At 45.5% G+C, this 27,714-nt stretch overlaps 2 protein-coding genes across 2 annotated transcripts in view; one reads left to right on the forward strand and one right to left on the reverse strand.

Moving 5' to 3' along the window:
* The window catches only part of col27a1b (collagen, type XXVII, alpha 1b), a 90,914-nt gene extending 78,376 nt beyond the window's left edge, over positions 1-12,538 (forward strand). The window contains exons 51-61 of the mRNA XM_061730524.1: positions 3,706-3,768; positions 3,923-3,976; positions 4,079-4,114; positions 4,600-4,617; positions 4,740-4,775; positions 9,472-9,498; positions 9,576-9,641; positions 9,863-10,022; positions 10,104-10,213; positions 11,314-11,532; positions 12,353-12,538. Of these exons, the coding sequence (XP_061586508.1) occupies positions 3,706-3,768; positions 3,923-3,976; positions 4,079-4,114; positions 4,600-4,617; positions 4,740-4,775; positions 9,472-9,498; positions 9,576-9,641; positions 9,863-10,022; positions 10,104-10,213; positions 11,314-11,532; positions 12,353-12,499 (936 nt within the window). The 3' untranslated portion in view covers positions 12,500-12,538. The remainder of the gene's footprint in view (positions 1-3,705; positions 3,769-3,922; positions 3,977-4,078; positions 4,115-4,599; positions 4,618-4,739; positions 4,776-9,471; positions 9,499-9,575; positions 9,642-9,862; positions 10,023-10,103; positions 10,214-11,313; positions 11,533-12,352) is intronic.
* Positions 12,539-14,773: 2,235 nt separating this feature from the next.
* On the reverse strand, positions 14,774-27,365 carry zgc:101858 (uncharacterized protein LOC449555 homolog). Its single transcript, XM_061729855.1, has 8 exons — positions 27,278-27,365; positions 26,965-27,135; positions 21,632-21,810; positions 16,233-16,326; positions 16,075-16,144; positions 15,209-15,245; positions 15,070-15,133; positions 14,774-14,968 (listed from the first exon to the last, which is right to left on the reverse strand). The coding sequence occupies exons 1-8, from the start codon at positions 27,299-27,301 to the stop codon at positions 14,810-14,812; spliced, it is 798 nt and encodes a 265-aa protein (XP_061585839.1). The 5' UTR covers positions 27,302-27,365; the 3' UTR covers positions 14,774-14,809.
* Positions 27,366-27,714: the final 349 nt, after the last annotated feature.

The raw sequence follows: 27,714 nt of genomic DNA on the forward strand, positions 1-27,714 counted from the left end.
TCTGGTAGGGGTTAGGGTTAGTATCCTCTGGTAGGGGTTAGGGTTAGTACCCTCTGGTAGGGGTTAGGGTTAGTTCCCTCTGGTAGGGGTTAGTTTTAGTATCCTCTGGTAGAGGTTAGGGTTAGTTCCCTCTGGTAGGGGTTAGGGTTAGGACCCTCTGGTAGGGGTTAGGGTTAGTTCCCTCTGGTAGGGGTTAGTTTTAGTATCCTCTGGTAGGGGTTAGGGTTAGTTCCCTCTGGTAGGGGTTAGGGTTAGGACCCTCTGGTAGGGGTTAGGGTTAGTTCCCTCTGGTAGGGGTTAGTTTTAGTATCCTCTGGTAGGGGTTAGGGTTAGGACCCTCTGGTAGGGGTTAGGGTTAGGATCCTCTGGTAGGGGTTAGGATGAGTACCCTCTGGTAGGGGTTAGGTTTAGTATATTCTGGTAGGGGTTAGGGTTAGTATCTTCTGGTAGGGGTTGGGGTTCATTCCCTCTGGTAGGGGTTAGGGTTAGGACCCTCTGGTAGGGGTTAGGGTTAATTCCCTCTGGTAGGGGTTAGGGTTAGTTCCCTCTGGTAGGGGTTAGGGTGAGTATCCTCTGGTAGGGGTTAGGGTTAGTTCCCTCTGGTAGGGGTTAGGGTTAGTACCCTCTGGTAGGGGTTAGGGTTAGTACACTCTGGTAAATGTAAATGTAAATGTACTTTATTTGTATAGCACCTTACATCAACCTCAAGGTGAACCAAAGTGCTTTACATAACATACAACAAAATAAAACAAGAATAAAAGTATAAAAAAAGTGTCGCCACACTACTGGGTATTAAAAGCCACCCTGAATAAATAAGTTTTAATTTTAGATTTAAAAAGGCCAAGGTCAGAGATGGTGCGTAACTCACAGGGGAGCTTATTCCAGAGCCTGGGGCCGGCAACTGAAAAAGCTCGGTCACCCCAGCGCTTCTGCTTTGACCTGGGCACTTCCAACAAACGTTGGTTGGAGGTAAGGGGTTAGGATTAGTATCCTCTTGTAGGGGTTAGGGTTAGTATCCTCTGGTAGGGGTTAGGGTGAGTATCCTCTGGTAGGGGTTAGGGTTAGTTCCCTCTGGTAGGGGTTAGGGTTAGTACCCTCTGGTAGGGGTTAGGGTGAGTATCCTCTGGTAGGGGTTAGGGTTAGTTCCCTCTGGTAGGGGTTAGGGTTAGGACCCTCTGGTAGGGGTTAGGGTTAGGACCCTCTGGTAGGGGTTAGGACCCTCTGGTAGGGGTTAGGGTTAGGACCCTCTGGTAGGCGTTAGGGTTAGGACCCTCTGGTAGGGGTTAGGGTTAGTATCCTCTGGTAGGGGTTAGGGTTAGTACCCTCTAGTAGGGGTTAGGGTTAGGACCCTCTGGTAGGGGTTAGGGTTAGTTCCCTCTGGTAGAGGTTATGGTTAGGACCCTCTGGTAGGGGTTAGGGTTAGTATCCTCTGGTAGGGGTTAGGGTTAGGACCCTCTGGTTATGGTTAGGGTTAGTACCCTCTGGTAGGGGTTAGGGTTAGTATCCTCTGGTAGGGGTTAGGGTGAGTGTTCTCTGGTAGGGGTTACGGTTAGGACCCTCTGGTAGGGGTTAGGGTTAGTACCCTCTGGTAGGGGTTAGGGTTAGTATCCTCTGGTAGGGGTCAGGGTGAGTATCCTCTGCTAGGGGTTAGGGTTAGTTCCCTCTGGTAGGGGTTAGTTCCCTCTGGTTATGGTTAGGGCTAGTACCCTCTGGTAGGGGTTAGGGTTAGTTCTCTCTGGTAGGAGTTAGGGTTAGTTCCCTCTGGTAGGGGTTAGGGTTAGTTCCCTCTGGTAGGGGTTAGGGTTAGGACCCTCTGGTAGGGGTTAGGGTTAGTTCCCTCTGGTAGGGGTTAGGGTTAGGACCCTTTGGTAGAGGTTAGGGTTAGTTCCCTCTGGTAGGGGTTAGGGTTAGGACCCTTTGGTAGAAGTTAGGGTTAGTTCCCTCTGGTAGGGGTTAGGGTTAGTTCCCTCTGGTAGGGGTTAGGGTTAGTATCCTCTGGTAGGGTTAGGGTTAGTACCCTCTGGTAGGGGTTAGTTTTAGTATCCTCTGGTAGAGGTTAGGATTAGTTCCCTCTGGTAGGGGTTAGGGTTAGTTCCCTCTGGTAGGGGTTAGGGTTAGTTCCCTCTGGTAGGGCTTAGGGTTAGTTCCCTCTGGTAGGGCTTAGGGTTAGTTCCCTCTGGTAGGGGTTAGGGTTAGTTCCCTCTGGTAGGGGTTAGGGTTAGTTCACTCTGGTAGGGGTTAGGGTTAGGGTTAGTACCCTCTAGTAGGGGTTAGGGTTAATTCCCTCTGGTAGGGCTTAGGGTTAGTTCCCTCTGGTACCCTCATAGTTGGTCAGGGATTCATCCTACAGTAAGATAATGACCCAAAACATAAGTTCAAGAACAATATAGTAAGCTTGAAAACATCAATTATCCAGCTCAGTCTCCAGACTTAAACCCCACCCAGCTGGTTTGGGATGCACTGAACAGGAGGGTGAAAGAGTGTGACACATTTATGAGAACTTCTGCAACAGAGTTGGGAAGATATTTCTAAAGATTATTTGATTTCTATTGTTGAAAGAATGCTGAAGAATGAGAGAGATCAGCTGTCATCTGAGCTAAAGGTGGCTACTTTGATGAGTCAAAGGTTTAGACTATATTTAGGTTCACACACTGATTCCATGATTCAGAAGTCAATTGTTTATGCCCTACACTTTCATTTCTGAGTACAATGAGATGGTGCATACATTTCAAGTAAAAACATTGGAGTCTTCTAAAACTTTTGACAGGTAGTATCATATATATATATGTATATATTTACTTCAATAGCAACTGTTCACAACAGTTCCAGAAGTGAACAATTAAGGTGGCAACTGCATGTTATATGAGCTTAACTAACTGTTATTTGGGTATTTGTTAGGCTTTAATCACTTTTCCTTACTTACGTTCTTACTTATATACTCTCCTTGATTTTGAACCAATATTACTAATATGACCAATGTTGAAGGTAGTTAAAGTAAAGAAGTAATTCTGACAACATTGTGTAAAAGTGTTTCTTTAAAATATTCCTTATGATAAAACAACGTCAACAAATAAGTCATTTTTGCTTCATGTATTTGGTTTCCTAATTTCTGAACAGGTAATCAGGTTTATGTTTTTATTTTATAAATTACAATTTTTGAGCTCTTTACCAACCAGTCGACTTGTTTGTGTCTCAGTGAAATTCCTGCTCCTGGTGGACTGTTTTTTGTTTTGATGATTGAAAGAAACTCCGTCTGCACTATCGATGATCCACAGCCACATGTCAGCTCGCTCGGCTTAGGCAAAGTTCCCATCAATGAAGAGCTAAAGCAAAAGTAAAAACAAACAAAACAAACTACCTCTTCCAATCTGCACAAATTAATTTCTAAGAAAGTTAAAAGGCCTACTTTCGGGCCGCTCGGTGGCGCAGTGGGTTAAGCGGCGGCTCATAAACTGAGGCTACAGTCCTCCTCCTGCAGCGGTCGCGGGTTCGAATCCAGCCCGTGCACCTTTGCTGCGTGTCTTCCCCGTTCTCTCTCTACCCCTTTCCAGTCTGCATCTCAATAAAGGGCCACTAGAGCCCAAAAAAATCTTAAAAAAAGGCTTACTTTCAAAAAACCTAGGGGACTAATTTAGACTATTCTGTTACAATTTAAATCTTTAACTTTAACATATCCTCCAGTAAGACTTGTTAATGTGTTTCCAGGGGCCCCCAGGAGACTTCGGCCCTGCAGGAATACAGGGACCAAAGGGACCACGAGGTTTGATGGTAAAATTAAGATTAATGGCATTGGAAGTTTTGGTGCAGTCTTTCAGACGATGAATTCCTACAAACTGCACTCTTGACATGAAAATTAAGTACAGCATCATCAGATGTTCCATCAAACCTGTGTCCTTCGTTGCTAACGTGCTTGGGTTTCCAGGGTGTGGAGGGCGCTTTGGGCCCCGTCGGCATCATCGGGCCCAGCGGTCATCCGGTATGTGCTTCATATTTCATCCCATCTGCCAGCTTTATGTGACTTCCCTGGCTCTCATTTGGCAGTGATAGAGTGATGTCCTGTCTTCTCTCTCTCCATCAGGGACCACAGGGGGACAAAGGCAGCCGGGGGGACACGGTGCGTGGCGCTGCTTTGATGAATCCTTGCCTGCCTGTACTGTGAGCACAGAATAGGATACTTAGCATGGAGACGGAGCACTCAGCCCCCTTTGCCCTCAGCACTTTTCTTTTCATTTCCTATTGTGTTCCGCTGTTTGTTGTTACACTCGCAGTGACACTTAGCTGCTGTGGAAATCCTGTCAGTGTGATAAATGCTGGCTGCTCGCTCGTCTCAAGCTTGTTAAGAGGTTTGTCAAGCATTCACACACAGGCAAATTCACCGCGCTGCTCCTTAAACGCCAACGTTCATGTGCAGCGTGGCTGAAAATGGGATTTGCCGTATGTAAATAAGATTTCAGAGTAAAAACTTGCAAGAAAGGCAAAAAGAGCATTTCAGAAAATGCAGCTCTTATAAAACGCATCAGTAGCAAAATCCTTTACTGGTTTGAAATCTGGCCGTCCCTGATTTCTATAATTGATTGAATTTTCTTTTATCTCCTCCAGGGGCTGCAAGGACCAAGAGTGAGTAATTATTCGCATCTGAATCATTAATCATCCCACAGCGTGAGATGTAATGAATGAATTACATCCCATTAAATCCTAAATTATACACTGAAGACTCACATGGTGCTGGATTTTTTCAGGGATCTCCTGGCCCTCAAGGACCCCCTGGACCACCAGTGAGTCCTCCCTTATGTACACTTTGCATATGAAAAAGAACCATTTTCCAAATGTGTGTGTTTTTCTTCACATTTAAGTCATTATTACACAGTTAAATCAAAAACATGGACTGAAAGTGCTGGAACATGTAAAGCAGGCTTTAATTTCAGAGTATTCACGTCCCTAATGGGACCAGTTGTTAGCTTGAACCCTCGAAGCTCTCCTAAAAAGTTCATGTTTGTTTTGTGGAGCCTGGAGCTGAAAAAGGCTTTCCTGCTTGCTGAGACTTGGCCAGGCCTTTTCCACTGCATCTCCAAATCTTTCTTTTTCCATTGTCTTTTGTTTGTCTTGTGATTCTTTTTTCTCTTCCACATTTTAAATGAAGTTCTGATGTTAATTATGTACTGTACATTGCGCAACAGTTCACCTCTTGATCGCCGAAGACCCCTGTGTTGCCTTCGAGCTGCATTTTGGATCAGAGGTTTCCAGTTGCTGCTCTGAGCTGGACCTGAGCAGATGTGTGTCCCTCTGTACTCGTGAGAGTTCATCCAGCTGCTTCCATCCTCGTGTATAACGTGTGTCCACCACTGGACCACAGGATGCTGTGCACCTTCATGCCATCACGCTGCTTCAGTGTGCAGGTGACATCCTAAAGTCCAGAGCAAAAGAAATGCCAAGCCTCATCCTTCCTTTTTTCTTCCCGCCATTCCACTTCAACGTGATCTCGGTCCTTCCTGTCCACAGAGAGCTGACAGTTCAGGTCCAGAAGAATTTGGACACAGTTTCTATACTTTTTCTTTTCTACACCTCCACAATAGATTTAGAATAAAATAATCCAAAATCTGGTCAAAGGGCAAGATATTGTCTTTAATTCAGGAGGTTTGTGAAAAATAGATCTACCATATTTTCTGGACTATAAGCCGCACCTGCACACAAGCCGCATCCGCTCTATTTAAAAAAAAAAGATATACAAGCCGCAGATATTTATGTTGTTAGATTAGATATTTACTACGTGTACAGAACGATTTTGAACTGTAAATTATGTACATGTTTGTACCTAAATAGATCCTTTCCTAACAGTGTCTTTTAACACGGCAGCAACTTTGCTGATTAAAACGGGACAGAACCAAGAGAAAATAACCGGTATTTATTTATCTGTTTGAAATCTGCTTCTACCTACTTCTTTCTGCTAAAGAAGAAGTAGCGTATTCTTTTTTGCATTTATTTTGTCTTAGTTTTGATTCTAATTCCGGTTAGAGCGCCCCGAGCGGTGGAAGAAAAATCTACTAAATAGCCGCACATTTGTATAAGCTGCATGGTTCAAAACCTATGAAAAAAGTAGCAGCTTATAGTCCAGAAAATACGGTACTATGTCAGCGTGGTCTGGAAGATGGAGGTCAGGCGGCCGCTTGACCTCTGAACTCTGCTCCATGTCATCGTCCACCTGCGGCGCAAAGTGCCGTCCCATCACCCTAGTAGCGCTTGGCTGAACGTGATCAGGGCGTAGAGCCCCGTTACCTCAGACCTCATCCTGCTGCTTCTGTCAGCAGTCAGTGAGCCATACACGCCCGTACCATAACACCGCCTCCACCGTGTCTCACACACGAGGTCAAAGGTTCTGGATCCTGAGCTGTTCTTCCCTTTTCCGCTCTTTTCTAAGTTCATCTTGGTGTCATCTTTCCAAACAATCTAGTTCCAGAACATGGATTTAAAATGTTTCCTGGCAAGGTCAGGAAACCATCTTCCCTGCTCTGGACTGGTAACAACCGGCAGCCCGGAGCTTGTTTTGAACCGTCTGTGTTTTCACTCATGAACCTGTCTCTTGATTGTAGAGTCTGACAGTGACAGACCTATCCTCTCTCTTGATGCTGTGATCATCCTCTTCAGTTGTGTTCCTTGGTCTTCCAGCTCCTGTGATGCTTCCCAGCATTCCCAGTGTTTGCTCTTCCTGACTGTATCTTACTTTTTAAAGATGTTCTTGGGAAAATGCAATCAGGCCTTCTTGTTCTGGAGGTTCATGAACGCTTGTAAATGTTCTTATGAATGAAGACTCATGAACAGGCGTGCAAGCCGGCCGGGGCCAGTCTGATGCACGTTTGAGATGTTTCCCAGCTTCAACTCTCCTGATTCTCATCGCTGGTCGTCATCAGCACGTCATCGAGGTCACAGCCACTTCCACCAGGGTTGTGTTGAAGCAGAGAAACGTCTAAAACCCGCTGTAGGCGGTACCGGCTCGTCTGCACGTCTAGCATCTTGTGGGGAACCAATTGCATTTCCTCTCAGTCTCCTCATGTGGGTTTACTTGGATAACACACCAGCCCAGCTCCTGGGGGGGGTTCTTCGCTCGGCTAAATAGTGATTGATTTGCCCGCTCCTAACATTCCCACCGCCTCTCAGTTGGACTTGTTTTGATTCCTTCAGCATGAGCTTGACTTGTTTGAATCACGCTGAGCGCTCCTGTAAATCCTTGTTGTGGGTTCTCACAATGAGCTGCAGACCTTTAGCTGCTGAGCTGATGACGAGATGCTGAAGCAGTCGGCCTCAGCAGCCCGCGAAACCACAGGCAATTGTCCATCTGCATGTTGCAGACTTGTAATTCTCCTCCAAACGGGATGTGGACGCTCTTCTAAATTAAATCTGACAGACTGGACTCGAAGGCCGTTTTCATGTTCATGACTGTCGCTGAGTGCCGTATGTGTCTGTAAACAGACTCAGAATCATGTTTATTTGGCCAAGCCAGGTCAAACAAGACATGGAACTTGACTCGGTATTTTCGCTCACTGTACAGTAAATAGGCAAATACAGGACTGTCTCAGAAAATTTGAATATTGTGATAAAGTTCTTTATTTTCTGTAATACAATTACAAAAACAAAAATGTCATACATTCTGGATTCATTACAAATCAACTGAAATATTGCAAGCCTTTTATTATCTTAATATTGCTGATCATGGCTTACAGTTTAAGAAAACTCAAATATCCTATCTCAAAAAATTAGAATATTCTGGGAATTTTAATCTGTAAACCATAATCAGCAATATTAAAATAATAAAAGGCTTGCAATATTTCAGTTGATTTGTAATTAATCCAGAATGTATGACATTTTTGTTTCTTTAATTGCATTACAGAAAATAAAGAACTTTATCACAATATTCAAATTTTCTGAGAGAGTCCTGTAGGCAAATGACAGCTCTTATTAACATATATACAATTTTAAAAAGTGAAAGGTGCAACAGTATGAGGTAGATATGGATATTGCATGGTGCATTGTTACAGCTTGTGATTGTGGTTATTATCATTATTGAACAGTGATTGATTACTCTGAGACTCTATAAGTGACGAGAGTTCATCAGAGCAACAGCTTGGGACATTCTGCTTCTGCTTCAGACATCTCCAGCATCGCACAGATGAAGCGGTTGTTCAGATAAGCGTGACTTGTTTCGGCGGGAGGATGTGCGTGGGCATCAGACAGGTTTAGCGTCCAGCAGTCGTCCAGCGGATGGAGCCAGAATATAAAAGCACTTTTGATGCTCGTGACGCTCCTAACGCATCGCAGCGCACACACACACGCCCTCCAGGAAGACGTCCAAACCAAATGTTGTCTTTTCCTCGGCGACTGCTGATCCAGAAAGTCAGCAAACATCCGATCGGCACTGAACACGAACAAAGATCAGGTCTGACTTCCTCCAGTCGTTTCACTCCACATTTACATTTCCTTAAATTCTTTTAAAAGTTGCTCATTTTCGGCCTCGTTAATCTTGTTTTATTCAGGGAATAATCCTTGTTGTGGGTTATTCTCTCCGTCTTGTAGGAGAGCTCAGAACACCTGATTTATGTCTATTGCAGCCGCGCCTCGTTATTAGCGCTCTCATTATCTTCGTTTTGAGGGAGCTGAACGTCACCAGTTTACAACTACAAATATAAACAATAAAAGAAAGAGGGGAAAAGTTGTGAAGATTTAATGACAAGAAAAAGCATCCTTATAGTTTTATTTGAAACAGCTTATGTCAAAATCAAATCTGTGATCATTCTAAGGCACAGAAGCAGTTTAAATGATCGAAAGCAGCCAGCAAAAGCTTGATGAATCATTTGAATATTTAAAAACAAAGTTCCTGAGATAAATTTCCCCCGGCGGGACACCGAGATTACTGAGAACTTTGTTAAGCTTGTCCTGCGGCGGCGGCGGCGCTCACATCCCTGGACTCAGAGGCACGGAGTGTGATGTCATCAGTGCTCCATCTCAGTAGAAACTAACGCCTGGTGCTCCGGACCAAACACAGGAAGTGGTTTCCAGATGGTGCTGTGGCGGTGCAGAGATGAACTTTATTTTAGAGGAGGAGAAAAGGTCTCTCGGGTCATATTTTGATTAGGACAACCAAGCCCGAGATTTGACCTTTGACTCTGTATTGTTCCTCACCTTCAGACATGTTTGTAACAAGATCGGGAGAAATAAGAGCTGGAGTGAATGATTCCCTGAAGTATTCGATGCCAGGAGGCCTTTTAGAAACAAAAGCAACGTTGAATGAACAAAAAAAGTTTTTTCTCTCGGCAGTGTTGGAAATGTCTCTGAAATACTTGGTAGACAAAAGATGAAACATTTGTTCTGTCTAAACTAAAATAGAAGTTAAAGTTAGTGTAAAAACTGTTGTCCATACAGACGTATGATGCAGTTAGCGTTTCACACCTTTGTGATAACTTTCTTCTCTCTGGTTTCAAGGGTCGTACCAGTTCCGCCTCGTCACCGGTGAGTGTTTCCAACGAGTCCACGATTAAACATTCAAAACCACAAAATACAAACTACAGACTGTCTTCTGCTTGCAGAGAACGGAGGCTCCTGGAGCCGCCTTTGACCTCCTCATCGATTCCCATGATGCACTAAGGCAGGAGGTCAGTGGCCAATTAAACTGCTAGATGTGATCAGAGCTGTTGATATGATAACGTGATTAATCACGACTGCAGACGCGACCGCTTGGCTTGATTAATATAAATAAATGAGATTAATACTAATTCATCAGTAGACGGTGATACGTCAACCCTGACTGAACATGTTGCTGCTGCTCAGAACGCAGTTCTAATCCCGAGACTGATCCAGCGCTCGTGTTCAACAGAATTCAGACCTGCCCATGTTGGACCAGGGCGCCGAGATCCTGAAGACCCTGCAGCATCTGAGCACGCTGATCCAAAGTCTGAGGAACCCCCTGGGGACCCGGGACAACCCGGCCCGGATCTGCAGGGACCTCTCCAGCTGTGAGCAGCGGATGCACGACGGTGAGAGCACGTCCCGCCGGCGCCGTCTGGCAGGGAACCCGTCCTTGTTGTGGCTGATCCGGGTCCTCCGTCTCCCAACAGGCCTTTACTGGGTCGACCCGAACCTCGGCTGCAGCGCCGACAGCATCGAAGTGGTGTGCAACTTCTCTACCGGAGGACAGACCTGCTTAAAACCCATCACCGTCTCAAAGGTCTGCTTCTGTCCCTCCGTCTGTCTTTTTTTATTTATGTTTATTTGAAATGGACATAGCAATTACATTGGACAAACCAGATGCATTGGTTAAGTGTTCTAGCACAAGTGCTAATTCGCAACACTTGTCCATAGGCAGCTTTTGAAAAGAATAGAGAGCAATAAAATATTAAGATAACAAGAAAGGGGGGGGAAAAAAAGAAAAAAAGAAAAGAAAAGAAATAAATGAAAAATGAAAAAAACAAACAACAAAACAATTGGAAAGGAAATCAAAGAAATACAAACAATTTTCAATTAGAAACATAAAAAGACAAAGCAAGCAGTCAACAAGTTAAGAACTATTCATGTGTACACTGCTGATTAGATTTTAACCACTGTTTGAGTCCTTTGTTAAAAGCTTTTGTATTGGTCTTTAATTTTAACTCAGTGGGTAGAGAGTTCCAAAGTTTTGCCCCCTTTACAGAGAGAGCAGACTGGCAGAAGTGTTGCATTGTGGGATGAGACAGTCACCACTAGTGGATGCTCGTGTGGTCGCTCTGTGAGAGCTGTGACGCCTAATGGCCACGTCAGAGAACAGTGATGACACATGATTATTTAAACAATTAAAGAAAAACTTCTGTTGGTTTTATTCATGGACCTCAGCTAAACTCAGAGACTCAGAAATATACATATATATATCACTTACAGACGGACAGGATTACTAATTAATTAAATAAGATCTGCCGTGCGACTACACGGCGGCACTTTGAACCAATAAGTGCACAGATGCTCATTTCTGGCTTGGCTCAGAAATCTCTAGCACCATTTGGATGATTCTAGCTTTAGATCTAAAAGGTTTGGTGTTGAGACCGGCAAATAAAACTCTGGATTTTTATTCTGCCCTTCATCCTTCGGAGATGTATTTTATCCTCAAGATATTGCACACACGACCCAAATCTGGGCTGGCCCGTTGACAGCCGTACCTGGGGCGACGGTCTGCGATCCAGATGTAACCGGTTCAGATTCAGCTGCGAGCCATCGGCTTCCAAGCTGCTCAAGTCTGTCTCTTCCCAGTCTTATTATTGTGAGCTAGGCTGTGCTAAAGATCCCTCTGCCCTCTAGTTGGAGGTGGGAGTGGGCCGAATCCAGATGAACTTCATCCACCTCCTGAGCACCGAGGCCGTGCAGCACATCGTGGTCCACTGCCTCAACGCTCCCGTGTGGGCGGCGGGACCTTCTCTGCAGCCGTCGCCCAGGGCCGTGGGCTTCAGGACCTGGTCCGGGGAGACCATCCAGGCGGGGGACTTCCTGGAGCCGCTCGTACCCACCGACGACTGCTGGGTACGCTCTTATGTCTGACAGAAAACTTTCCCCCTTTTCCACCAAACCGGTTCCAGGGCTGGTTCCAGGCCAGTGCTGGTTTGTTTTTCCATAGTTCGGGTGTAAGGGGAGCCACGTCATTACGTCACTGCAAACGTCAGTTACGTCGCTGCGTTGGTCCACATCTCTAAAAGACAGGTCGTCTTCTCCTCAGACCACTGCTGCTTTGCTGCATCCACATTAATTCTTCACTATTGCCGTTGGTCTAAATAACTCCGCTCCCTCCGCTTACATAAGCGTTTTTTTCTTCTAGCCCAGCAAAGAGTTGGTGCTACCTTGGAACCGGTTTTTCTGGCGCGGAGCCAGTTCTTTGTCAGTGGAAACAGAAAGCCCGGTTCCAAAACCAGCACTGGCACAGAACCAGAACCGGCCCTGGAACCGGTTTGGTGGAAAAGGGCTATCTGTGACCTCGTCCAAAATGCAGACAGCTTCTGGTCAGCACACCAAATGTCCTGAATCTAATCACCTGCCGACGGTCTTGGACTAAACACCTGTTAGTTCTCACTTCTCTAAAGGATTTCATGTTTGAACAATGATTAAATGACGATGTTTCGGAGTGCTCACAGCATCAGGAAAGAAATCGGCATTAGTGGAAACGTTATAAACGCAGTACTCTCGATAATCCACAAGAGACTGAGGAGTCTGTGGATCATCCAGCGTCACTGATGCTTGTTTTCTTCTAGACCTCGGTCAGACGCTTCATCCGCTGAACACGTGTGAAAGCAGAAGTGAAGTAAAAATTCCTAAGCACGTGTGACGTTAACGCTCTCGTGACTTTCAGATCCAGGACGGCCGCTGGCACCAGACCCACTTCGTCTTCGAGAGCCAGGACCCAAACCTACTGCCGGTGGTGGACGTGTACAACCTACCGCCCGCGGAGCCCGGCGCACGCTTCCACCTGGAGGTCGGACCCGTCTGCTTCCTGTAGGGCCCGGCGCTGGAGGCCCGGCGGCGCTCCGCCAGGACGCGGCAGATTCTTAGGTGTGGATGGGAGCGCCGTTTTCTTTCTACGAAATATGCCTGGACTGCAGAAACAGGAGGTGCCGGACAGCGGACACTCGGTGGGGCGCAGAGATGAGACTTCTGGCACTTCTCAGCCGACGGAGACGATAATAAGCTCCCTCCTCAAAGACAGTCTTGTGTGGTGCAAGACCTTGCTTCTCGCTCCGGGGGGGAAGGAGCGTGAACTTCTCGAACCTCCTCATCTCTCAGGCCATGTTGTAACATATTTCCTTCAATGTCTGGTAGAACCGTCGCGGTGTTTGAGGTCTGTACAGAAATATGGGCAGTTACATCTGCAGATTCACTTCCATGTACTTTCATGACGGGATTATTTATATATGTACTGTATATTGTGATATAAAGTGCAATGATTATTATTGGTGTTCAGAACTCTTTAGGGGTAGATCCGTATCACGTCACATCATTCAGGTATGCAGTGTGTCTCAGACACAAGACAAACTCTCCGGGTAACTATTTTTGAGCCTTTAACTGTCGACGCTGAGTATTTGTGCAGGTTTCGTCACACGAGCAGCCGCCGTGTGTTACTGTCGGTGTGGAGGTGGAGCCAATGCTCCCATACGTGTCACGACGCTACCTCGTTCTGCGCCTCTCGTCTCGCAGCGAACACAAGCCGTGTGGGTGGAGTCGCGCGGGACGGCACGGAGGCTGGTGCTGCGACGGCTGGCGGCTGACGCTCCGGCGACTAACATTTGTCAGAGCTTTGATTCCGCCTTAAAAAGGGCGACTAACATTTGTGAGAGCTTCGATTCCGCCTTAAAAAGGGCGACTAACATTCGCCAGAGCTTCGATTCCGCATTAAAAATGGCGACAAAAATTCATTAGAGCTTTGATTCCGCCTTAAAAAGGGAAGACTGTCAAACTTGTTACACGTGGGCCAAATCTTTCTTCTTCGTTGCATTTGTGAGGAAACATCCAACCAAAAGGTTTTTCTTGTCGAGTGGATTCTATTTAATTCTTATTTAAATTCTGGTCAGATTTCCGCCTCAAATCCAGACATAAAGGTTTCGCTGCATGTTTCCAGTTATCTGGAGCCTCAAAGGCTGCTGGGTAACGCATCAGAATGTGACTGGTCACATGGGTTCCCACGCTCCCGACAGGTACCGGGTCCCTGCGCTCTGTGTTTGGTCTGTACAGATGTTTCATGGCTGCCAGTGATTCAATAAAGCCTCATACTTTCACTGAGCTGTCCTCGTGTTCTTGAGCTAGCATGTTGGTTGTCGTGCACATAGACATATTTACGTAGCGCTGAGCCGTACGTCAACGTCGCAGCCATATTGGATGTGGCAAGACTGCGCTGTAAACTAATACAAGTAAATACTTATTTTCTTAAAGCGCCTTTCTACAAAGAAATGTACATTTTACGTCTCATTTATTCATTCACACACGCACTAAAATACTTGGGAAACAGTTAGGCACCAAATATAATATATGTAATTTTCTCAGATGGCAAAAATAAGAACTATTGATCCCACATAGGAGTAATTCATGTTCTATCAGCTATAGAGAACAAGGTAGTGCCGGAAAACAATATATATCCCCCTCACAAAAATAGAGAAACATGTTTTCTCATCAACAAAGCATATTTTTCATAAACATATTTTAAAATTTTCAAGTGACAAAATAACATATTTGAACCATTTTTCAGATTTTTTTCAGTTATTTTATTGTCTGAAAAATGGTTCAAAAGTTATTTTATTGTCTGAAAAATGGTTCAAATATTTTATTTTGTTATTTGAAAATTTGTTTATTTGTTTTGTTGATGAGAAAATATGTTTCTCTATTTTTCTTATTTTTGTGAGGGGGGATATATATTGTTTTTCGGCACTACCTTGTTCTCTATAGCTGATATAACATGAATTACTCCTGTGGGATCAATAAAGTTCTTATTTTTGCCTTCTGAGAAAATTAAATATATTATATTTGGTGCCTAACTGTTTCCCAAGTATATTAGTGCGTGTGTGAATGAATAAATGAGACGTAAAATGTAAATTTCTTTAAGGCGCTTTATGAAAAAAAGTTCATTTACTTGTATTAGTTTACAGCGCAGTCTTGCCACATCCAATATGGCGGCGACGTTGACGTATCGCAGCAGCGGCAAAACCACTCGATGCAGCGTCTACGTATATATGTCTATGGTCCTGCAGACCCCCTCCCCAAACAAACGACGCGGGAGACTCTGGAGGTTCAGAGGCTTGTATTTGGGTCACACTGGGTCTCAGCGGGGGCACATGGCGTGGCGGCCCCCGTCCACGGGCAGGTTGACCCCGGTGATGAAGCTGGCGGCGTCGGACGCCAGGAAGGCGATGCTGTGCGCCACCTCCTCCACCTCGCCGGGCCGGCCCAGCGCGTGGGTCTGACTGCACTTCGCCAGGAACTGCCGGCAAAGACACGACAGGGATGAGAAGCACACGTGTGAGATGACGTTTGTGGACTCACGCAACGCCACGGTGAGGTGGGTGAGGTGGGCGGGGCTACCTGAGCGTACTGCTCCTCGTTCAGCCCGGCTCTCTTGTGGACATCAGTGACGATCACGCCGGGACTGGAGAGGAAACGACACATTCAGCACCACGCAACCAGAGGCGTCGTGGCGACCAGAGACGGCGACGGTACCTACCAGACAGAGTTGACCCGGACCTGCTTTGACGCCAGCTCTGGAACAGAAAAGCCCATCAGTGTGGTTTTGTGCCGACGGTGAACTTTTGGCACTTTTCCACTAGTACTCAGCCCGGCTCGGCTCGGCTCCACTCAGTTTGGTTCTTTCCCACTAGGGGTCTAACGTGAAGAGTAGATACTTTTCTGTATCTACTCTGCAGAGGTTCTAAACGGCTGAGTCGTATCTGACGTCATCACACTACAGGCCACCGATTGGTCGGGGGGTTGGGAGTCAGACATCTGAGTCAGGATGTGACATCATTTCAAGAGCAACTCTGACGGCGGCTTCTTGTTCATTTTATTCCACCAGCAACGGCAGCAGAAGTCTGTTTGGTGATCCAACTCTGAGGTGCAGATGTTCATAAACCTGGTGGCTGAGGAGAGAATTATAAAGGGATCTAGACGGGCGATAAGGAACAACAAGATCTACCAGGAGCTCTGCCACTTCATAGCAGCTCGCGGCTACCAACAGACTTTTCAGCAGCGCCGAGACAAACTAAAGAAAATTAAAAAGCGTTGCCCCTTGAAGCTTCTCTCACTCTCATTTTTTAACTTGATATCGAACACAAGTCACAGACCCAGCAGCACATATGTCATCTCCTCCAGGTTCTACGTCTTTAGTGTTGTTGTCTTCTTCGTTTAGATCACACAATCAAATACGTGACAGCAGCTTCGCTCCAAACCCGCCTACTTCGGCTCCAATTATTATGGAGAAGAAACCGGGCCGAGCTGAGATGAGTAGAGCTGAGATGAGCAGAGCTCAGATGAGTAGAGCTGAGTAGGTACTAGTGGAAAAGTGCCATTTGACACACGAGTGACCCGACTCACCGAGCGCTGTGCAGCGCGTGAACTGGTCCACGGCGGACTTGGACATGCAGTACGCCAGCACGCCGGGGAACTGCAACAACAAAGGTTCACACTTCTCATCACGTGAGATGCTCCGGAAGTGGGCGGCACCGAGGCCGGCGTGCAGATCTAACACCTACGGATCTCTGTCCGTTCACGCTGGACACGTTGACGATGCAGCCTTTGGTCTCTATCAGGTGGGGCACGCACACCTGGGTCAGGTGGTACACCGACCTGCAACACACACACAGAGGCACTGCTTTAGGAACGGTAACTGCCCAGGAACTGACCCGGGGAACTACTTTACTTTTGTATAAAATCCAATATTCACAGTTATCCAAGTAGATGAGCGTCTCACCTCCATCCACCCCGATGTCGCACCATTAGAGGGCAATATAATTGTAGGAGCCAAAACAGCATTTATGTTTTTATTAAAGGAATAATTATGATTTCACCACTTCCCACATTTTTGGTTCTAGTTCATTGATTTGTTTTGGCAGTTTGGCCACTGAGTGACAGCTTGGCCACACCCATGGCAATTGTGGGTATGGTGCCAGCTAACAAAGGGAAGTGGAAAAAGTTTGAGGGACAATGGAGTCCGAGCCTTAGTTGGGAAGCAAACACAGTTTTTTAACCACAACTCACCGTAGAATCTCACCACAGCATTCTCATACATTTTCTTTCTTTCACATAAACTAGAACATACACTTTGTGCTGGCTTATGAAGTTTTGTAGGATATTTTTTGAGTTTATTTTCACACAATGACTGGCTGCATGGTGACTGGATCTGGATCTACAACCAAGGTGTGTTAAAACCACTCTTCTAAGGCTGGGGCTGTGGCTATATTGAAGTAAATAGCCAGAACAATAATATTAAACACAGAGGGGTCGCCCTGTGGAATAACTTCTCAAACCTAGTATCTAGCACTCCATCCCTCCTTGTGTTCAAAACAAGATTAAAAAACAAACTCATAGCTGAGACGTAAACAGCTGCTGACCCAGTACCATCAACGTCTGCTGTAGCTTGTGTGTCTGTCTCTACATGCACATACAAGTACACTGTATATACTATATATCCAGTTGCTCTTTGTTCTGGTTTATGCTATAGTCTGCTCCTTTTATCATATTTTTTATGATGTCTATTTTGACTATTATTTAATTTTATTGTGTTTTTTTTGTTTTGTTTTCATCTTTGTTTTTTTTGTCTTTGCTTCTTGTCTAGATACCTCTGTTACTTGTCCAATATATCCATTCTTTTTCAATGTTTGAACCCAAATTGTTAGTTTTGTTTTGTATAAAAACTCCTGGGTCGAGGTTCATACAAGGGTAGGCATAATAAGCCTTGGCTTCAGCCTATACCTTTTCGGTGCCATTTAAAATATTGGACCTTTTTTTATGTTGTATTATTTGTGTATCATAGAAGGGAGGTCACTCGATAAGCCCTCTCAGGTTTCTGACCTCTCTTCTCTTTTTTTTTCCTCTCTCTGACCTATATTCTTTTATGTTGTTGCTTTTTTTTAAACATTTTTTTGTAATTTTCTCTAAACGTATTCCATTATATTTTTTTATTTTCTTCTTTCAAAAATGTGCAAATAAATAAATCTAAAAAAAAAAAAAACTGACCCCAGGGAACTGACTGCATGTGAACAAACCGCAATAAGTCGTCTGGACGACGTCTGACAGAAGTGGAGAGATGTTTAGCTTTAATGCTCAGACATGTTGCTGAAAACATTTTTAAAACAGCTCAGCACGGAGTGAGGATTTGAGTTATTTCACGTCAACAACGTCGACCACCAGCTCCTCTGAGCAGCAGCGTTCTGGAGACACAGGTGAGGTCACCTGTCCGGCAGCCTGATTGAAATTAGAAACACGACGATAATCAGGAGCATGTCGGCAGATCTGGATCAGAATGACTCAAATAAAAATCCAGGTTTGAGTCTGGCCGTCAACCTGACGGAGATGCTGCGGCTGGACGCAAGGGGGCCTGTGCACAAGTTTCTGTCTCCCAAACCGCTTTGCTTTCTCCGCTCAGCTTCATTTAAAGGAGAACTTGACCTGACGCGTTGATAAATGTGCTGGCGAGGCCTTCACGAGACTGTCACCTAGAAAAATGTCATAATCCACTTAAAAAGGACAGAGCGCCCTTAAAAACCAATTTATATGTATTAGATTGTCCTGTGGTTGCAGGCGTCCCTGCTGATGGATGATAGGGGTCTCTGTATCGCACCGGTACCATGTAAAGACGGTTACACCCTCATATTCATCCAACCGAGCAGGAACATGCATTAAAATACGGTTAAAAGATTCAGAGATACACAAAAGTTCAAGCTGAAATCAAATCACGAGCGGCTGTGATCTGAGTGTTTATCCCGATTTTTAATCGAACGGGACAGAAAATACGTTTCTTAATTTAAGCAGCTCTCCGAGTCGAAAAAGGTATTTTCAATTAAACTGTTGCAACACGAGAAAGAAGGAAGACTTTTGAGGTGGAGTGCAGGAAGAGGTGACTGGCACGCCGTCGGCTCCGTGTCAGTCTCAGGGTGGACGTGGGGCTGAAGGGACCCAGGAAGTGCTGAAACACGCAGTTCCTCCAGCGACCACTAGGGGCGGCCGCCAAAGTGTTGACTGACAGATGCATTTCAGTATATGCCATCAACAACGAGGTTATATCAATTTGATGTCATTTTCTGTGAATTTTAGACCTGAGATCTGGATCAAGAGCATATACACTCTTATTTTTAAGAATAATACGGCCTTTTGTGCTGTCAACCGTACTAACAGACTGCTGTTGGTCTCAGAGAGTTCTCCCAGGGTCTTTGGTCCAGAACTGCTTCAGCTGCTTCAGACCGAGTCACCTTGGCCTTCAAGGCCGACGGCTCCAGTCCAACCACGGCCGTTGTCAGCCGCTTGGCCTGACCCACCTCGCTGGGCTGAGGTATGGTGGAGCTTGGCTGGAGCTCAGCTGGAGCTCAGCTGGAGCTCAGCTGGAGCTCGGATGGAGCTCGGATGGAGCTCGGATGGAGCTCGGATGGAGCTCGGATGGAGCCCGGATGGAGCTCGGATGGAGCTCAGCTAGAGCTCGGATGGAGCTCGGATGGAGCTCGGATGGAGCTCGGATGGAGCTCAGCTGGAGCTCGGATGGAGCTCGGATGGAGCTCAGCTGGAGCTCAGCTAGAGCTCAGCTAGAGCTCGGATGGAGCTCAGCTGGAGCTCGGATGGAGCTCAGCTAGAGCTCAGCTGGAGCTCGGATGGAGCTCGGATGGAGCTCAGCTAGAGCTCAGCTGGAGCTCAGCTAGAGCTCAGCTAGAGCTTGGATGGAGCTCGGATGGAGCTCAGCTAGAGCTCAGCTGGAGCTCGGATGGAGCTCGGATGGAGCTCAGCTGGAGCTCAGCTGGAGCTCGGATGGAGCTCAGCTGGAGCTCGGATGGAGCTCAGCTAGAGCTCAGCTAGAGCTCGGATGGAGCTCGGATGGAGCTCAGCTGGAGCTCGGATGGAGCTCGGCTAGAGCTCAGCTGGAGCTCGGATGGAGCTCGGATGGAGCTCGGATGGAGCTCGGATGGAGCTCGGATGGAGCTCGGATGGAGCTCGGATGGAGCTAAGATGGAGCTCGGATGGAGCTCGGATGGAGCTCGGATGGAGCTCGGATGGAGCTCGGATGGAGCTCGGATGGAGCTCGGATGGAGCTAAGATGGAGCTCGGATGGAGCTCGGATGGAGCTCGGATGGAGCTCGGATGGAGCTCGGATGGAGCTAAGATGGAGCTCGGATGGAGCTCGGATGGAGCTCGGATGGAGCTCGGATGGAGCACTGGCTGTTCTTGTGTCAGATCCTTTAGTAGCAACGTCTGTGACGAGGCTAGGTTCCATTAATCAGCACCACAGGTTAACATGAACTAAGTTACACTAAAACTGAATTAAGCCGGGCGTCTCTCATCCGACTGCCAGGTTGCTTCCCTCCTCCCATTTGCTCTTTGTTTTAGTTTTTTCAATTTTTAAGAAACGTTTTTCTGTTGGTCTCCTTAGCGAAGCAATAACTGTTATTGTTATTTTATTGGCTTTGTTTCAACTAATTTGGAACGTGTTCAACGGCATCGGCGAAGTGCCTGGAGATGATGTTTGTCAGGATTTGGTGAGATAGAAATCAAGCTGCACCGAATTCAGTTGAACTGAGTTGTCTTGCTCATTTCAGCAAGACGATGCACAAGAGAAACCTGCAGGTATTATAACGACCCGACCCCAATAAACAGGCCAAACCTGAGAAACAAAACCAGTGATATCATTTTGTACATCCTGCAAGCTAGAAAACTATCAAACAAACAAAAACTAAACGTAACGACTGAGGCCAGACTACTATTTCAGGCAGAACAGCCTTAACACTCGACCCTCAACTTTCTCCTGCTCCATTGCTAAATACTAACAGTGATTTAAAAGAGGGTGGGAGGGATCTGGTTTACAAAGGAGCTGACTTCCATCGGGCCGGCCACCTCCTACAAGTCTGATGGCGGCCCAAAGTAAGGGACAGCTGGAAGGAAGGGGAGGGGAAAGAAGTTTAAAATTAAGAACTTACAATAAAAAGGAAAACAGGAAAATATGAAAATATGTGAACTGCCGGTTGGGAGTTTGGGCACACGGTCTCATTCAAGTCAATGGGGGCTCTTGACTGGCAGGAAACATACCAAATTAAAAAGCAAATTAGGGGAAAAAAAGGGAAAAGGAAACAAAAACCAAGGAAAAAAGCAAATTAATGTATTTAACTCCGCTCTGGCTCTGCCGTCTGTTTTTTTTTTTTTTTTTCCATTTTTCCATATTCATTTATCCTATGTATTTATTTATTTATTTTTTGGCTGCTGTCTCTCTCCTAAAATAACCATCACTAGAAAACCATCATTCTCATACACACCACACACGTGCATGCATACATAAACGCACGCACACACGCACGCACAAACCCACATAGACGCCCACATATAAGAAGAAATGTGAGCAAAAACATTGATTTTGTTGTTTTGTACTGTTTTGTTTGTCTGTTTGTTTTCTAGCGTCCCCTCCTTTCCTGTATGCATTTTTGTTTGTGTTTTGCACACTTGTATTGTTACTTGTTTTGTATTTAAAAAAAAAAAAAAAAAGAGGTGTAATGCAACACAGTTCTAATATGTCCCTGTTTCGCTGTCTTTGAAGAGTATTAACTGGCAACCTTTTTAAAATTTGGAGTTCAGAAGAAAACAAATCTCAGTTTTTGACTTTGAACATCTAATCAGTGCTATTAAGTTCTAAATGAGCCGTGTTTCGTTTCATTGTTTTATTTACATTTTCCACACAAAACTTTTAGGGGACAGATTTTTCAAATGATCTTTTTCTTTTATGAAACTGCTCCTGCTAAAAGAAACTTGCATCCTTGGAGCTATTAAAAACGGTGATTTTCCGCCGGCACCGCTTCTCTGTCGTAAAAACACAAACACCTAATTTCCTCCACGGGGCTTCCCATGATGCACCTCTTCCCACTTGACTAACTAACCTCCACGAGTGCCTCACAGAGCTCACCTCACGTTGACGTTCATGACCTTGTCGTACTGGGCCAGGTCGCCGGTCTCGATGCTGCCCATGGCCAGGATGCCGGCGCTGTTGATCAGCACGTCCAGCCGGCCAAAGCGGGTTATGGTCTGCTCCACCGTTCTCCTCACCGTCTCCTCGTCCGTCAGGTCCCCGGGAACCAGCAGGGGCTGAGCAAATCACACATTACTGGCTCAAGCTAGTCTCACTGGACACCAGTACAGGTCAATAACATGCTGTTTTCATGCAACAATGACACGACACATTAATGCGTTGAAGGAAGAAATACAATATAAAGACTGAGAACAGAAACCGTGAAAAGCTTCAATTACATCCTTTCAGCATGATGCCACATGAATAATAAAAGCTGTCACACGTTACAGATATCTGTTAAAGAGATATCAGTTCTATCTAGAAACATCTGTAAAAACATCTGCAGGAGGCAGATTATTAGTCAGGGTTTTTTCCCCTAAAGATCTGACTGGTGAAGCTCAACCTGTCGAGTTTATACACCAAACTGCATAAAAAAAGTAAAATAATTTAGGTGCAGAAGCTCAACTTCCCACCATACATCATTCCCCTTCACATATTTTACTTCCCCACAAACACCTACAACTTAGAACATCAAGATCCCAATTCAGAGAGTACTTTAAATCCTCAAAAGAGAGAAATTCAGGGTTTTCTGTTTCACAAACTGAGGTGACTTTTACTGTAAGTGAGATAACTTCCTCTGTGACCCCGACCAGAAGGACCTAGAGACTAGTGGAGCTTTTCCACTAGTACCTACTCAGCCCGACTCGCCTCGGTACGGCTCGTCACGCATCGTCCCGGCTCCACCCGCTTTGGCCTCGTTTGTTTTTCCACAGCCAGGTGAGAAATGGGCGGGTTGGGGTGAAGCTGCTGTGACGTACTCGATTGCGCAACCCCTTTGTTCGTGTCGGCGCTGATGAGAAATCAGCTGAAGCCGCGAGCGACTGAGAGTAAAACAGAGCGCCTGTGGATCTGATCGTTCCTTATCGCCCGTCTACATCCCTTTTTTAATTCTCTCGTCAGCCACCAGGTTTATGAACATCTGCACCTCAGAGTTGGATCACCAAACAGACGTTTGCGCTGTATAATAAAATCGCCGCGAGCCGCCAGCAGCCCCCCAGTCTCGCGCTCAGAAGCTGTGCCGATTTTTTCCAGTGGCCAGCCGCGATACTGCAACAAAAAATCCCATGGGGCCCAGAAAGCTTTTTTCCCCATAGACTGCAATAGTAAAAGAGAAGCCTCTAAAACTGTTCACAGGACACCTCCAGCTGTAATCACCGGCAATTACTAATCTTTGTATTCTATATTTTTAAGTCATGGACTTTATATCCGTCAAAAATGTTTTATAACGGCCAGAAAAGTCAAACAAAAGTCTCTTTCTGGGCGTGACGTCACGGCCGTGTCGGTGCCATTGATGTTGCCCCGGAGGCCCCAGAGCATCATGGGAGGTGACTCAACTGCGCATGCTCTATGGGCCCGTGTACCAGGAAGTAAACCAGGAAGTCAGAAATTTTTTCGGCATATGCGCTGGCTGAGCAGAATGCATTGAAATGAATGGGCGGCCATTTTTGGTACTGTATCCAGTTAATATTATAGATCCATGGCCGCCAGTCGTTCTCGCGCTGACTTCCGCTTCCTGATTCAAACGTCTGACGGCCCCGCCCCCTGACCAATCAGTGGCGGGGAGGGTGATGACGTCAGATATAGTGACGGCTCAGCCCGCTTAGAACCTCGACAGAATAGATACAGACAAAGTATCTGCTTGTCACGGCTCCACCCGCCTCCACCCGTAGTGGAAAAGCACAAGACGGGGGGTGGCGGGTAGAAGCGCGCTGCGTAGGTACTAGTGGAAAAGGGCCATAGAAGGACCAGGGACCGGAGGACCAGGGACCAGAGGGCCCCGAGGGGCCCAGAGGCACCAGGGACTAGAAGGACCACAGGGACCAGAGAGACCAGAGAGACCAGGCTGAGACCAGGTCTCTCTGCATCTCATACCCTTCATAAAGCTGAAACAGGTTTAATCCGATCAGGACATCGATGCTGTAACAGTCTGAACACCGACGTGTGCGTCTGTTGATGCTGCCCTGGTTGCCATGGCGTCGTTGCTCTGGGAGAGCATACTGACAATCCACATATGTGGCGTGGCATATCCAGATGTTTATGTCGTTCTCAGCAGTCACACATGCACCATCTTATCTGCCAGCGCATCTCAAGTATCACCCACCACATGCTTTAACTTCACACCAAACACTGGGATGTTTTATTTATCCTGATGTCCTGCAGCCTTTTAAATAAATTGCTACTATGAATTTCCTCTGTAGGAATGATGATGCTAAACACAGCGTGATTAGAGGGGGAATGGTATGCGGAGCTGGCGGGGGGTCCTGACCACAAACCTGTACGATGAGTTTCACAGGATTTTAGCTCGACTTTTAGAAACTGGTATTATTAATGATTCACAGCATCCTGCTCTCGGCTCTGAGAGTAAAGAGCTGTTTCCATGCAGGACAGCTCGGTGTGATTGGATGTTTTCCTGGCCCCCACTTTCCCATCAAAACCCCTGGAAGGATTTTTCATTCGAGGGCAGATTGTTATTAAAAGAGACAAGCAAGACCATGTTACTTTTAAATCACCTGTGTGATTTATGTGTTTAGACTTTATCCTTAACTACTTTCATACCTGTCAAGTCTCCCGTTTTGGCCGGGAAACTACCGTATTTTACCATCTTTCCTGCCGTCCTCCCGGTAAATTTACCATTTTATAATATAATAATTTTTAAAAAGCATTATTGTGCCTCTCCAAACTGAATTGTCACTAGCCTCGCGAGAACTGCTGTAGCCTGGGTGGCAGTTATTGCGAGGTTAGTGGCAACAACGGAAACAAACTTGGAACAACAAATCAGAGATGGATGGATGTGACGAGAGAGAAGACATTTCTGCCAAAAAAGCGAAGACTTCGTGTAAATATCTCTAAAAATGGGAAATCGAATTTACTTTCCTAAAGAGGAGCAGGATGGGAGATGTTAGTGTCTCTCACGGGGAGAAGGAACGTGCGTCTATGTCATCAATCAGTGAATGCCAGAGGGCCACATGAGTGAAAATGTAAATTTTTCACTTGAAGACAATCAATGTGTATATAAACTGAACATAATATAAATAAATGTGCTTTAATTCACTTTTGTGTTTTCATTTAGGCTCTATTATAGCAATTACATACACAGGAATTTCCACAGCATTTCAGTGTCAACAAAGGTCGGCCTATCAGGCTATGAGCACATAATTAGGGCCCGAGCATTGACAGTGCGAAGGCCCTATTGTATCTGTAGGAATTGTTTTGTTTTTTTTTCTGACGAAATGAGAGCCTTTTTATTTTGCCCCCCTAAACGTGCCACAAAGGTCATCAAATTTTGCATGCCAGCCAGGCCTGGCGAAAAATGTGATATTTAATGATTTGCATTAATGGGCGTGGAAAAAGGGCTCAACAGCGCCCCCTAGAAAACTTTGTGCCTCAAGCCCCACGATACGGTTTGACGTACATGCACGAAAATCGGTACACACCTGTATCATGTCGCAACTTAAAGAAAAGTCTCTTGGGGCCATGGCCGAAACTGAACAGGAAGTTGGCCATTTTGAATTACTCGTGTAATTTTGGCGCAATTTATGCCATTTCTTCAGGCCGTTAATGCGTCCTGAACCGTAACGTGCACCCAGGTGTGTTATACATCAAAATGTGCGTCTCGATCCTGCGACGATGGGCATTACTTTTCTCAGTCAAAAGCGTTACCGTGGCGATGATAGACGCCAAAGAGCGCCCCCCCCCCCTTCATCTGATTGGTCCATATTTGATAGTTCCTACTTTCTGCCATAACTTTTGAATGGTTTGACATAAAGAGTCATGGGTGGTGTCATCGGACTTAGTTTGGAGTCCTTGAGTTTTATTGATGAAGATTGCACGCGCGAGGGCCCGTTCATCACTGCTTGCAGCTTTAATTGTAGTTTATAAGTGGTTGACACGTAGTTATTTTATATTTCTTGTAAACCTGTCTTGAAATGTAATACTGGACGTCATTTGGGCTGGTGGGACATTTCCCTTATTTTTAACTTGACAGGTATGACTGCTTTCCAGGTATTAAACCCCCCAGCCCTGTCTGAGTATCTGGCTGACGTCACACCTGGCCCTCACTGACCCTGAGGAGACAACACCATTGGATTATTTTTATTTACAAAGCCATCCTGAATAAACTCCCCTCATATCTGTCCAACTTGTTGTCTCCAGCCCACAGTGTGTACAGCTCCCACTCTTCCACACGGAAGCTGTATAAACTAAAGTCCCCAGGATTCATACAGAACTTGGCAAAGCAGCTTTCTCCTACGCTGCTCCTGGAACCACATTCAGAACTCTCTTCAACTTTCTGGACTCATCTCCTTGGGTGAATTCAAGATTCTTAACCCTTGTGCTGTCTTTGGGTCAAAATGACCCAATTCTTCTATCCTTCTTTCCTCCTGCCATGCTCTCTCCTTCCTTCTTCCTTTCCTCTTTTCCTCCTTTTTCACCCTCCTTTACTCCCTTTTCTTCCTACCTCCCTTTCGTCATTCGTTCCTTTATTACCTTCTTTGCTTTTCCTTCCTTCTTTCTTTCCTTTTCTCCATTCCTTCCTCCCTACCTTCTTTCCTGATTTTTCTCCATTCCTTCCTTTTTCCTCCCTTCTTGCTTTCCTTTTCTCCATTCCTTCCTCCCTACCTTCTTTCCTACTTCCTTCCTTCCTCCCTACCTTCTTTCCTACTTCCTTCCTTCTTTCTTTTCTCCCTTCTTTCCTCCCTTCCATATTTTCTCCCTTCTTTCCTCCCTTCCTTCTTTTCTCCTTTCTCACTTCCATCTTTTCTCCCTTCTTTCCTTACTCCCTTTCCTACTTCCTTCCTTCTTTCCTTATTTTCTCCATTCCTTCCTTCTTCTTCTCTCCCTTCTTTCTTTCCTTTTCTCCATTCCTTCCTCCCTACCCTCTTTTCATCTTTTCTCCCTTCCTTACTCCCTTTCCTACTTCTTTCCTTCCTTCTTTTCTCCCTTCACCCTCCCTTGACCCAACAGCACAAGGGTTAAACAGAAACTAACAGAAATGTGCACCTGCTATTTTTAATGTAAGGTATTGTAATGTTGTTTGCACTGTGTTGTTGTTGTTAAATTTATTTAATTGTTTTTGCACCAGTTAAGCCTCTTGGCCAGGTCCCCCTCGCAAAAGAGATTCAATCTCAAGGGATTTTCCAAGTAAAATAAAGGTTAAATAAAATTAAATAAACCTCCGCAGCTCCCACGTCGGTACACTGTTTGGCCACTTTGGCGAGGTTTTCCACGTCGCGGCCGTTCAGGGCCAGCAGAGCTCCGAGCTTGGCGAACAGGACACTCGTACCTGCCCCGATCCCCGAGCTGGCCCCCGTTATCAGGGCCACTTTGCCCTTCAGAGAGGAGACCTGAAACACACAAACAACACATGGCTACAGTTTTAAGGGGAACTTTTACGTGCAAAAAGGACGGTAAGATTTGGTAAAAACACAAAAATGTTTTGTTACAAATGTATAAGCCGGGTAACTGCCTTTAATAACGTCAGCTTACTTTAAATGCGTCCTCTGAAGCCATTTGTGCCAAGCTTGCTTATTTCTCAAATCCAGCTGAACCACACACGACGTCCTCTGTTGATGACGCAATCACACGCGACAGACACACATTTGTAGTTCAAACGTGACTTCAACATTGCGCATGTCCACGTTTCTTTAAATTGTCTTTTTTTTTAACATAATTTTGCTGAAATCCCAAAACATTAAAAAAAATGTTTAAGATAAGATAAGATATCCTTTATTTTCTCCCTCAGTGGGGAAACTTATTTTTGTTGGCAGCAGTACACTTAGCACACACATGCAGGGGAGGGGTAAAAAGACTAAAAAGTCAGAAATAAAAAATATATTAAAAAAATACAAAAAATATATATAAAATATGTATAATATGTATATACATATTATAAAAACAAAACATAACCAATGTATTTGCTCACC

The sequence above is a fragment of the Cololabis saira genome, chromosome 9 (genome assembly GCF_033807715.1).
Source record: "Cololabis saira isolate AMF1-May2022 chromosome 9, fColSai1.1, whole genome shotgun sequence".
Classification (NCBI taxonomy): Eukaryota; Metazoa; Chordata; class Actinopteri; order Beloniformes; family Belonidae; genus Cololabis; species Cololabis saira.

What these genes read in the sequence shown, in the direction of transcription:
- zgc:101858 (XM_061729855.1), bottom strand. Translation starts at nt 27,301, where the DNA reads ATGGCTTCAGAGGACGCATTTAAA. An exon ending in GCGTGAACGGACAGAGATCC is followed by an intron (nt 16,145 to 16,232) that starts GTAGGTGTTAGA and finishes TTGTTGTTGCAG; the next exon opens with TTCCCCGGCGTGCTGGCGTA. An exon ending in ACGAGGAGCAGTACGCTCAG is followed by an intron (nt 14,969 to 15,069) that starts GTAGCCCCGCCC and finishes CTTTGCCGGCAG; the next exon opens with TTCCTGGCGAAGTGCAGTCA.